The sequence below is a fragment of the Phalaenopsis equestris genome, unplaced genomic scaffold, assembly GCF_001263595.1.
Source record: "Phalaenopsis equestris unplaced genomic scaffold, ASM126359v1 Scaffold000025, whole genome shotgun sequence".
Lineage (NCBI taxonomy): Eukaryota > Viridiplantae > Streptophyta > Magnoliopsida > Asparagales > Orchidaceae > Phalaenopsis > Phalaenopsis equestris.
Window position 1 is genome coordinate 49,267 of NW_018164467.1, and position 12,510 is coordinate 61,776.

Consider the following 12,510-nt stretch of genomic DNA (forward strand, 5'->3'; position numbering starts at 1 on the left):
AGAAACATCTTACAATTTTCATATTCTAATCGAATCACCTAAAAATGGTACTCATAATACTTTTATATAGATTTAAACAATATATGCATATGAAAATACTCTTTTTCAAAAACACTCTAATTCTTTAATTTATATATTACAATGAAATTCTTTAATTTATAGCATATTAGTTAGAAAAAAAATATATAGAGTATCAAATGTTAGATTTGAACGCTCATCTAGCACATTCGATAAGTAATAAAAACAAGAAAAACTTAAAAAAAGAAGGTGCTTTCGATGAGTGCTGCTACTTTAGTCTACTGCAGGGAAAACTGAACACATCAGCTCCCATATATCATTTCCATATCATCTTTTTCATAAATAAGTAACAGGAATCATTGGGCTGATCAGTTAGAGACTAAGGCTCTATTTGGGGCAGTTGTAGCTTATCCAGCTTTTGCTGATAAGCAGCTTATTCTGATAATCTGTGATAATCTGCTGATATAATCTGCTGATGACCAGCTGAAATGGATAAGTTGTCTGGCTGTTTGGTTAGTGCGTCTGAAAAATTAACAATTTTGCCCCTGTTCTGAATAAGATGTGGTGAGCGCCTGTGTGGCGTGGGTGTTTTGTACATGTATTAAAAAAACATATGCTTTTGTATGAATAAATAAATAAACAGTAGAAATAACTAATTTCCAATCAACTCTATTCAATTTGCTGCAAGCTGAAAATCAAATTGATTTAAGCCAAACAAACTCATAATTGAATCAGCTTGAAATATGAGCAAATTTTGAAGGCAAGGAGATTCATTGTCAGGACAAGTAGAATGTGTCATCAGATGAGAAGAGAAAAAATGGAGTATGTTTGGCCAGCTAGGGTTTCTAGCTAGGTTTTACCTGGTGACATGTCTTCCCGTTCTCCGAGTCGTAGATACGCCCTCCCTGTACTCGGATCCCGGGGTTCTTAGAATGCTTGGCTGGGGGTGGCACGATATCCTTCTTGCTCTCGCTTTCCTCCATTTTCTGGCGGCGGTTGACTGGCGAAGTGGAGGAAACGGCCATGGATGAGGGTGACGAGCTCTGTTGGATCCGACTGGAGGGTTAGCGCGAAGGGCAGGTGGTGTTCAACAGAACTTCGGGATGGCGATCGGATGGCGAACAAAACTTCGGGATGGCGATCTCGGGTAGAGCGGGGAGGAGAAGATGAAAAAGCGAATAAAGGAGTGAAGATGAGAGGAGAGGAACGAGATTTTTTACCACTCTCGGGCGATTGGGAAGTGCTGAGGGAGAAGCGCAGAGGGTCGCGCGAGAAGGGTAGGCGGGTAAAGATTCGCGTGGAGTACGTTCGGAACGCTGATCGTGGGGTTATACCCGCGATCTCGTATCCGGTAATTTAGAGACGCAGTTTTGTGATAATCTCCCTAAACGTGTGAAACAAACAGTGCGGCGGCGTTTTTAAAAATGCCGCCGCACTTATAAACTGCCCCAAACGGGCCCTAAATTTAAAAGAAGAATAATGTTGATGATTGAATAATAAAAATATATAATTCTCATTATATTAATCTTAAATTATAACTAAAAAAAGAACATGATTTGTTGGGACAAAAATATTATGTGCGGCAAACAAATGACACATCCAGATTATAGTATCAACGAGAAAATATTACATCAGGAGTCCTGATGCAAAAAAATACATCAGGACTCCAATCATAGCATGTCAGGTGTATAGTCCGAGCCCCCTTAAAAAAAAAGTAAAATAATTTAATACACGGTGGGCCTGTACTATACACATGACAGACAGTGATTGGAGTCCTGAAAATGTATCAGAACTTCTGATCTAATATTTTTTCGGTATCAACAACCCTTTTTAGCCGTTACCCGGACGTGCAGTCACAGCACATAATTTTTTTCTAGAACTCATTGAAAGTGGCTCTTGCTTTACTACAAAAAGAAACATATTAAAAAAATATAAAATGTGCATATTTATGATTGATTAGTTGCTTGAAATAAGAAAGAAAAGCTTCAAAAAAAGATTTTAATTTAACAAGAAATTGTAAAAGTGCCTTAAAGATGATTTTCGACAAACGGGGCTCGAAAATTTCACAAATATTCGAAATGAAACTCATTTAAATTACATTTACTTGTGACTAAATAAAAATTTTCTAAAAGAATACATTGTTTCGCACTTTTAAAATTCAAGTTTAAACATCTATTTACATTCGCCTTACTTAACAAACAATACAAACTCAAGCTATTGCCTTTGACAGTTCTATTAGCCTAACTCAGCATAGAGAACTTTTTCCATAATTAAACACAAAAGCTAGTATGTTCTCACAGCTGCATTTCAGATCCATGTAGATCAGATAATCAAATACAATGAAACAAAGAAAATGGTATCCCAATTAAAAGGAATGTTATTATTTCACAAGAAAAAAAATAGTAAACCAACATGTAATATATATATATATATATATTCTCATCCAGTAGTTAGACGTCCGGACATAATATTTTCTAGACATATGGAGACAAATTTGGTGTTGCACTTTCTCCATTCTCTGAGACATTTCTACACTGATGACATTGAGCAGATGTTGAACAATGTGGAACAGTCTCAGAATGCCCAATATTCATCATCAACGAATCGAGCATAGAAGAAAAAAAAAAACAACAAACTGATTGATTCATTCGTTCACCACCAGGAATCACCGTTGTCGTCGACACCACCACCTCTGCCACCGCCGCCCAACTTTCTGCCACATTTTTCACTGGCACAATATCCACCAAGAAATCAAACACCTGATGTTCTGCAATTTCTGAAGAGATGCACCCCTCTGCAAAGTCTTTCGCTTGTTCTGATCAGCCTGACACCACGAGCCATGGGTCAGCTCGAGGATGAAGAGCTCGCGGGCCTTCGAGAGAAACGCGGGCACCTCGGCGGTGATCATCTTAACATGTTCGTTGTCCTTCATGATTTTTTGTTTCTGGTCAGGGGGAGGCTATGGTTCTTGATGTTCTTGTGTACTTTGATATCCTGGATTAGATTTACGCAGAAAGGCTAGTGTCCCAATTCTTGCTGCGTCAGCTATGGTTGTTGAACTTACGGGGGAATTTGATATAGTGGAGGGAAGTGAGAGGGAAACTGGTTAGGCAGGTCATTTGTTAGCAATTGTGGATTGGTGCCTATTATTATGTTTGTTGGGAGTCTATTGGTGACTAGCGGCAATTGAAATGAATCCATGGCAGTCTGTTGTTCCTGCTCGGTGGCATTCTGCATGATCATTGAAACAAACAATCAATATATCAATATGATGCGGGAAAAATGATTTATGCTTTTGTTTAGGAAATCAGAAGGATAGGGGATCTTTATTGAGTAGTATAATGTCATTTTTTGTACCTTAAACCTTTGCCGATTTTGGTTTTTTTAGCCCTTTCATTTGCTTCAAAATTTCATTTGGTGACACATTATAAAAAAAAAAAAACTAGGAGCAAATCTTGATAAGAAACATCCTTAGAACAATATCTCATTCAAAAAAGCAGATGATTGTTACTTTTTATGATACGATCTCATTCTTGAACTTCGATAATCAGTAATTAGATGATGTCGACAACATAAAAAATTATGTGGCAGAAGAATATATAAGAGAAACTTGGATGGAAAAGGACAAATCACAAACCAAGGATATATGAAAATTAGAAAGAGGGGAGAGAGGGTAGAAGAAGAAACACACTTGAGGGAGAAGCTTATCATATATTCATTTCATTCCCCCTATGTCCACAGAATTCAAAACTACTAACTATCATCAACTACTTTGTTAACTAAACTTATTAATTTATGTTAACTATGTCTTCTTCGCACTGCAATTCTTCCATGGAAGTCCAAGATCGACGGGAAAGAGATGGGAGAGAAGGAACAAAAAATGTGAAGGCGGGGCAGAAGGGTATACGCGTAAAAGGAAAAAGGTAAAGCTCGTAGTAAAAACGGACCGCGAGAGGGATCGGACTGCCCGGGTTCAGTTGAGCGTCAGGGCCTCCGTAATCAAATCATCACCCCAAATTCTTGCGCAGACGCCCCCTTATACCACTGAAAATTATATATATCACATAAAAATATCATTACTTTAATTTTCAAAACTAAAATATAGATTTTCATGCATACATAAAAATTACCTATATATAAAAATAAAAATATAGATATGAGACGGTAAATAAATCTTCCATAAAAAATTAAAAAAAATGACGACCGTTCGATTTGAAGGAGCACCGAGATTTCACCCTCCGCCACCACAACCACCGGGACCCTGCTTCTTCCACCGGCACGTGGAACCTCCAAGACCAACTACCGGCACCTGTACTCCACGTGTTCTTCCATCCCCGTTTCTTTCTCTTGTTTTGAAAAGCCCGGAAAGAAGTTAAGCGGCGAAAACCCAAAACAATGGCTCCAAAACGCTCCAAGAACGTAGTCGGCACAGTGGTGCAGACGAAGAAGAAGGTCGTAGAAGAGATTGTCAAGATCGAAGTCGAAATGATAGACCCCGAGGGGCATCAGAAGCCGATTGAAACAAACAAGGAAAAGGAGACTGAAAACAGCGAAGAAACCAGAGAGGAAAATGCAGAGAAGAAGAAGAGAAGGAGGAAGAAGAGGAGAGGGAGCGTCGTCGGGGCGGCGAGTGGGGGTTACAAGAGGTATGTGTTGAGAGTGATGAAGCAAGTGCATCCGGGGATGAGGGTTTCAGGGAAGGCTATGTCCGTGATTGAAGGGATGATGTGCGATATGTTCGAGAGGATTGCAGACGAGGCTGCGCAGCTGAGTAAGTACACTGGTAAGTTGACATTGTCTTCTAAGGAGATACAGGATGCTGTGCGGCTCATAATGCCGGGAGAGCTCGGGAAGCACGCGATTTCTGAGGGTATGAAGGCTGTCACAACCTATATGGGAAAATAGCTCGGATGAATGGGTTTTAGCGGTTAGGTAGATTTTTGCTATTTATGTATGTTGTCTTAAGCTAAGATGTAGTTGGTGCAGGATAGTTGGCAAGAAGTATGACTTTTTGGAAATTAATTAAGGTTTTATTTTGTTATGTAGACTAAGCTGACACCATTTTGAAGGGGGTTATTTTGTCCAGTGTTGGCTGTAAGCTTAAACATGTCATTTGTTTATTTTGTTCAGTGTTGGCTGTAAGCTTAAACATGGCTGTAAGCTGATGGTATTGTGGTGCGGTATAAAATATGGTGGTATTGTGATGCCTTATAAATCATGGAATCGGTGGATTAAATTTCTTGGAGGTTGATTAAGAAAAAAAAAAAGTTTTGCCACAATTGTTACCCTAAACTGGGGTGTTTTTTTTTTTTTATATTTTTTAATATTTATTTTCTTTTGGATATTTTAATGATTAACGGTTTGAGTTTTTTTTTAATTTATTTAAGTGAATATGACAACTCATGTCTGAATGAGGGTGAGGATTGCACCACCTTCTATGAGTGGTGGAATTCTGACAATAGTCTGCGTGCACAAGATATGGAATTGTGATCGGATTTAGACGATGTTCCATGTAATATTTTCTCAATACAGAAGGTTTTTGTACACCCAAAATGGCCTACACAGATCTCAACAGTCTGACGGTCCATATCGAATGCTAATAAGCATGAAGCCGCCAAGAAAACTTATAGCTGACCGACCGCCTTAAGGTCGGCTACAAAGATCCGCTAGGCCAGCCGAAAGGTAGATGACCATATCACTTTTACTGTTTTCAAATCGATTTCTTAACAAGCTTCTCCATTGTAACGATATAGTACTCCTTCAAAATTGTGTATTACGCGGACACATATACTTGCGTGAAGTGGTCGCCCACTTCGTGGCACTTTTATGACCCATCACGAACACTTGTAAGTGTGGTTGCTCAACAAGACACCATAAGTGAGGATGCTCAAAGTGACACCTCATGCATGGATGCTTAGTGAGACATTCGAAAATGCAACAAGTAAAGCATATTTTACTTGCAACAAAATATCATAGATATCTAGTCAAAATAAGATTTTCATACTCATACAAATAAACTTATAATATGATATGAAGCAAAGACATACAAGCATGCAAGTGATTGGTTGACTGGATCGTGATAAATGATCGAACCAAAATGATGGGTTGATCAGTCTGAGATAATCGATCAGACCCAAAAGAGTGGGTGATCGGCTCAGGATGACCGATTAGACTCAAAACAGGTGATCGAACCATAGCGATCGATCAAACCCAAAAAATCGGGTGATTGGTCAGGGACGACTGATCAAACCCAAAGCAGGGGATTGAACCAGAGCGATTGATCGAACCCGAGAGAGAGAGAGAGAGGGTGATTGACTCTGGATGACCGATCAAGCCCAAAGCAGGTGATCAAACTAGTACGGTAGATGAAATCGGAAAGAGCAGGTGATCGGTCCAGAATGGCTGATCATACCCAAAGAGGGTGATCAAATAGATGTGATCGATTAAACCTAAGAGATCGGGTGATCGAGCAAGGGCAGTGAAATAAGCCTGGGAAATAGCTTGATCGGGCTAGGATGGCCGATCAGACCCAAAGCGGGTTATCAAATTGGTGTTGTTGATCAAACCCAAGAGATAGGACGATCGGGTTGGGACAACCAATCGAGCCCAAAACGGTCGGTCGATCGTATTGGTAAGGTCGATTAAACAGAACTGACCACGAGGACAAGCATACAAATTTCAATGATGCCAAAAATCATCATACAACCCAAAATACTCGACGACAGGTTGAACTCGCTCTATCGATCTAATGTGGGATCTAGCGTTATCATTATGGAGAGGTGTCAATGTCATATTGAACGAAGCATCGTGACCTTGTCAATTGTTTGCCCTACGTGGAGCGGAGGGTTTTTCAAGAGGAGAACTCTCTGCGATCGAGTGAACGACGACCAAAAGGGACACCTTCATCTGCCCAATACTTTGATTTCATTTGTCCATCCAAATGAAACCTCCAGAGCAAACTGTGAGGTTGGCACAACCTCAACTTTTATGGGGCTCTAGTGCTAGGTATTTAGGGAAAATGCTTGGATTCATATGAGAGAGTCCACGAAATACCCCTAACTTATCGGTCCCCTCTAAGAACAAAACCCTAGTCCTTGATCCTCAAACAACTAGACCTAGTGGGCTTTAGGAAAGGAAATCACAAGGGATTAGGGGATTTCACCTACACGACGGCTGATTGAAGGGGGATTTCACCTTCACGACGGCTGATTGAAGCATTTCTTTCATAGAAAGAAGCTCTCATCACCAAAAAGAGTGTCGAGCTCATTGAATTTCTTCTCCAATGTGACGAGGAATCTTTCCTCACCAAAAAAGATGACAAGAACGATGAAATCTTCCTTTTCCAAAGTCAAGAAGAAGCTCTCCTCCTCAGAGAGTCACCAGAAAGTCTCCGAAGAGGAAGAGAATGGTTGCACGAGTGGAGGAAAAGATGAAGGAAAATTTTTTCCCTCATCTTCTCTTTGAGGACAACGAAGAAATCTTCCAATAAAGCTCCTCACAACCTCCCTTTCTCTTGCTTTCCTTCCCAATTCTAATAATCGCCCCTCCAAATGAAATGAGGCATTTTCCCTTAATTAAATCTCCTCAAAGGGCTTACCATAAGGATCTAAGCTACCTTCCACATTTAGCATGGTCTCAAAATTCTTTTTATGTCATTTTAAGGTTGAGAACCAGACAAAGGGAGGAAGACCACTGGTCATGGTTGCCTCACCAGTGGTAAAGCTGGGTTCAGAGGTCAAAAATTACTATGCAGGTTCTAGCAGCGTGGCAATGCAGGACTTGGGTGTGGTCACACTACTATTCAAAGTGTTACGGATCGGGATCTGGCATGGCTACGTCTGAGGCTCTGTGTAATTACGATGGGCGCTTTGTCTAGCCGGCGTGGTCACGTAGGTTAAGGGATCTGGAGCGCTTCGGGGTGGCTTTGGTGTTGTCACTCCCGATATACGCATGGTCACACCACTGGTTAGGCATGCTCACGATAGAATCAGACATGGTCGGTCTAGCCCATAGAAAATTTTGGCTTTCGAAAAACTTTGTTGAAGGGGTTTCGAGCATCATGGAAACTTTCAGAGGCTCGGATATGAGCAGTTACGATCTTGGGACCTCCGTAAGGGAGCTTCTTGAAAGTGTTCGAGAAGGTGAGCTATACTCGTGTCGTTGAGCACAACCGTTCCAATCAAGAAGTTATCTATCCAGACCTTAAGCTTAAGACACGAACATGTATGGAGCAACCTCATCAATGCTCTATGTCACGAGAATATCTGTATCAAGTAGATACAACCCCATGCTACAGGTAGGGTTGTAAACGAGCCGAGCTTGAGCGAGCTCAGGCTGGGCTCGTGTTCGGCTCGTTCAAAATAGCTCGTGTTCGAAATCGGCTCGTGTTCGAAATCGGCTCGTGAACAGTGTGTTCGTGTTCGGCTCGATTTAAATATTTGTGTTTGTGTTCGGCTCGAAATTGGCTCGTTAAACTAAAATTAAGAAAAAATAGATGTAAAGTGTGAGATCCGAACCTGGGTCAAATCTATACAAAAAAAGACACTAATCACATTGCCACATGAGATGTTATGATTTATACTTAGACGTAAATATATATTATATATTATTATATAAATATATTGTTATATAAAAAGTCATATAATTTTTTTTTGAGCCATTTCGAGTCGAACACGAGCGAACAAACTGTTGTTCGTGATCAGCTCGTTTACATTTCGAGCTTAAAAATTTGTTCATGTTTGGCTCGTTAGGCTTAACGAACGAGCCGAACACAAGCTGCTTAACGAGCCGAACACAAGTTGTTCACGAACAATGAGCCAAATTGGCAGCCCTAGCTACAGGAACCAACGTCATCGTGGAGGATACGAGTGGCGATGTTGGTTTGACCACAATCAACTCAGAGTACTGCTATGATGGTGTAAAACCCAACTATAACACCGTGTTACTCAACCAGGAGGTTCTTCTTAGGTTGCATAAAAAAAAGTGGATGTTAACAATGGTGGTGAGATCCTTATTGTTCTATGGAGCAGAATGTTGGCCTTTAAAAGAGAAGCAATGGAGAAAAATGATTCTCGTAAGCAACCCCACTTAGTGTGATAAGGGTTTGAAGTTATTGTTGTTAGATACAAAATGCATAATGAATATATCCATACATAGGGATGTCAGAGATAAAATGTGTAATTCCTATGTATTTATATATCTAACGCTTAAACATTGCATTTTCATAAAACTTTTTCATTTACAAGAAAGGTTTTACATGTGTTACACATGATAGCTCTAATAATTTAGCTTAAACAATGAAAATCACTAAAAAATTAATTTTTTATCGATTTTCTATCAAACTGACCTTCGGTTGAATCAAAATTAGGTCATTTAACATCATATTGATATTATGTATATCGAAGATCATTAAATCTATTAAAACGTCTCATTTTAATATTGGCTGCAACTGTAGCTATTCCAACCCTTTCACGAATATATTTGTTTCAAATTTTGTTTCCAATTGTGGAGCCAATCATAGACCAAAACACTTTACAAGCTCTCAAAAATATTTTCATCTAGTTTCTTCAACTCGATGGAGTATCTGCTCGTACATTTACCCAACGAGGCATTGGTTGGAGGTTCAATACAGTACTGTTTGATGTATCCGTTTGAGAGATAATTACTTTGAGACAAGGTTGTTGATAACTCATTTATAAAAAAGATTGGCAATATATGTCAAGCAACATTTGCTTTTTAGATTTTTTACTAAAATGAATAGAACTATGAAGAATACGGCGATGCTAGGAGGATCAATTACTTATATTTCAATGATATTTCAATGTGGGAACATTTTATTTGTGGATTCGTTAAATTTAGTTAAAGACAATGAGACAAACAGAGTGATTGAGAATAACTTCGCCAAGTGGTTTACAATACTTGTGAGTTAAAATTAACATACTTATTCCTCATGTGACACTAGACTTTTCATTAACACAAAATTTCTTATGTATATATTAATAGATTCATAATTGGAGAAAATTGGAGAAATTGAGTGACAGATTCAGTGGTTGATAGATCTTGCTTGGGGGTCTACTCACATCGTAAAAATCTGGCAAATTTAGCGAAGAAATTGGTACAAGTTTTATACAAGATCCTGGTCCGAAGAAAAAAATCTCTTAATTTCGACACTTATGTTGAGCAAATGATAAGTCAAAAGACGAGATAGACTATCATGGGATTCTGGAAGAAGTTATCGAACTATTTTATTCAGGCTCTATTGGAGGAAATATATTCCTATTCAAGTGTACTTTATTCGATCTTATTTCTGATTGTGAAACAAGGGTAAACCAACTATATAACATCACAGAAGTGAAAGCGAACAGTAGGTATGTTAAATTTGATCCTTTCATTTTAGCCCAATAGGTGACTCAGGTCTACTATCTTCGATATCCACATAGAACAATAGATAATGTTGATCGAGCGTTTGTCATTTCAAGTAAACCAAGATCCACCATTAATAATCAAAATGACATTAACCCACCAATCAAAAAACTGAAATGACAGGTTTTTGTTTTCCACTTGATATAATCGATGAAGAGCTCGATCTAGAGGTTGCTAGTGGCGAATACAAAAAAATTAATCCTGGTGATGTGTACAATTTCAGCAATGCGTGTGAAGAAGAGATCATGACAACATCCTCGAAGGGAGATTTATTTATATTTATATTTTGTTGCCGATGCTATAAGTTTTTGATCGCTTACTATATGTTTTGCAATAACTTTTAACATATTCGTAGGCAAAACTGATGGTTAGCCAATAGACTTACTTACCGATGACTAACTGACAGTTTCAGTGCGTCATACGAAAACGATGTGTGCGACACTTTCCCGATAATTAATTCGTCAGTTATAAAATCTGACACATAAGCGACACATAACCAACGATTTTGCCTGAGTCAAAAATCTGATGGGTGAGATACTTTTTCGACGTGTAAGATATTGCTATTACCAACAGACAATCAATTCATTATATAAACGGACGAAACAGGATGGCTTTAGTATTCTCAATAAAAGCTACAACATTTATTTGTCGGTTAAAACATCAGTTGATTTTGAATTTACTTACATGCACTTTACCTACCAGCTTAAACCCTCAATAAGTGGTTGGAAACATTAAAAGTGATGATCTTTCTCATCATAATCGGAGGAATTAGGCCGTCTGAAAAGGTCATTATTCCTATTGTGATTACCGAGTTAAGAATATTTACTTAGATGATTATAGAAAATAACATTTTGCGATTAAAACCATGATAAATTTAACGTTGTTAAAAAATTACAATTAGGAGAGAGTTGATTCTCTAACTTTCTACTATTAGAAACATAGAACAGCTAAAACAACACTATGTATATCATTGCGTCAAATTCACTTCAGTGGAACTTAACAGCTAACGAACTAACCACACTAATGTGATATTGTATTTCAATCTAACATTTGAAAGCACAGATTTGGACTCTCTCTCTCCCACTAAATGGTTTCACTCACTTCTTATGTCCCCCGGCATGGATCGCACCATGTTGTGTGGTCGTCATCATGACGTGATCCATCCTTCATCCTTCATCGACATAACATTTTCTTCTTCTCAACATTTTGATGACTCTCTAACATTGAAAACAGCAGCTCTATCTCATGTTCCTCCACCATAATCAACTCCTGCTTCAATATCTTCGACCTCTTGCACCCTAATACAAGCCTTGGCTTCCTCGGCGGAGGAGGGCAAGTCGAGGAAGCAGACTGCAGCCGAAACTTGCCAGTTCTTGGAGTATTGAATAATGCTTCTTCCTCCATTGATTTCTTGGATAACGGTGTTCTAGGGCAACTAGAAACGTCTTCCCCAGCAAGATGGAGAGCTGAAGCTTGCGGAAGCATTAGCTGTGTTGGATCTGGGGATGTGGGCATGGCGAGCAAATTAATTTGTTCTGTGGATAGGAGATGCTTATATGGGAAGCAGGCTTGTTGGAGAAGGTAGGTTTGCTGTTTTAGTATTTAATAGTTTTTTTTTTTTTTTTCTGATTCATCTCCTTTTCCTTTTTTTAAAAAAATTTAAATGAAGATTTGATCTGCAGTTTTGCATTACCCTAGATGATCTTTGTGCTGCCCATGGCTACCTGCCCTTATATTGAAATCATGACACAATCGCCGGGCTTAAGAGCAATTAGCCTGCCAACTTGACCTTTTTATTATAATTATATAAGATAATCTGAATTTAAAAAATATAATAATAATTTTATGGACGATTTAATACAAGCCACACAATTATAATATACTTTTTTGAATTTCAATTATTATATTTATTGCACTTTGCTATGCATAAATGGTGTGTTGAATCCGAAATTGTACATAAGACACAACTAAGAAATAGAGCGTTACTTGAAAGAGAAAGACATAGAGCATAGTGAAAAACAGTGGGGATGCGTAAACTTCATTCAATAAATGACCAACTGTTTATAGATA

General features: G+C 38.6%; 1 protein-coding gene across 1 annotated transcript; it reads left to right on the forward strand.

Annotated features, from left to right (window-relative positions):
* Nucleotides 1-4,228: 4,228 nt before the first annotated feature.
* Nucleotides 4,229-5,193, forward strand: LOC110018590 (late histone H2B.L4-like). The gene has a single exon (XM_020715941.1). It carries the CDS (start codon nucleotides 4,414-4,416, stop codon nucleotides 4,921-4,923), a length of 510 nt encoding a protein of 169 aa, XP_020571600.1. The 5' UTR covers nucleotides 4,229-4,413; the 3' UTR covers nucleotides 4,924-5,193.
* Nucleotides 5,194-12,510: the final 7,317 nt, after the last annotated feature.

Coding starts and splice junctions, on each gene's coding strand:
- LOC110018590 (XM_020715941.1), top strand. CDS start 4,414: ATGGCTCCAAAACGCTCCAAGAACGTAGTCGGCACAGTGGTGCAGACG.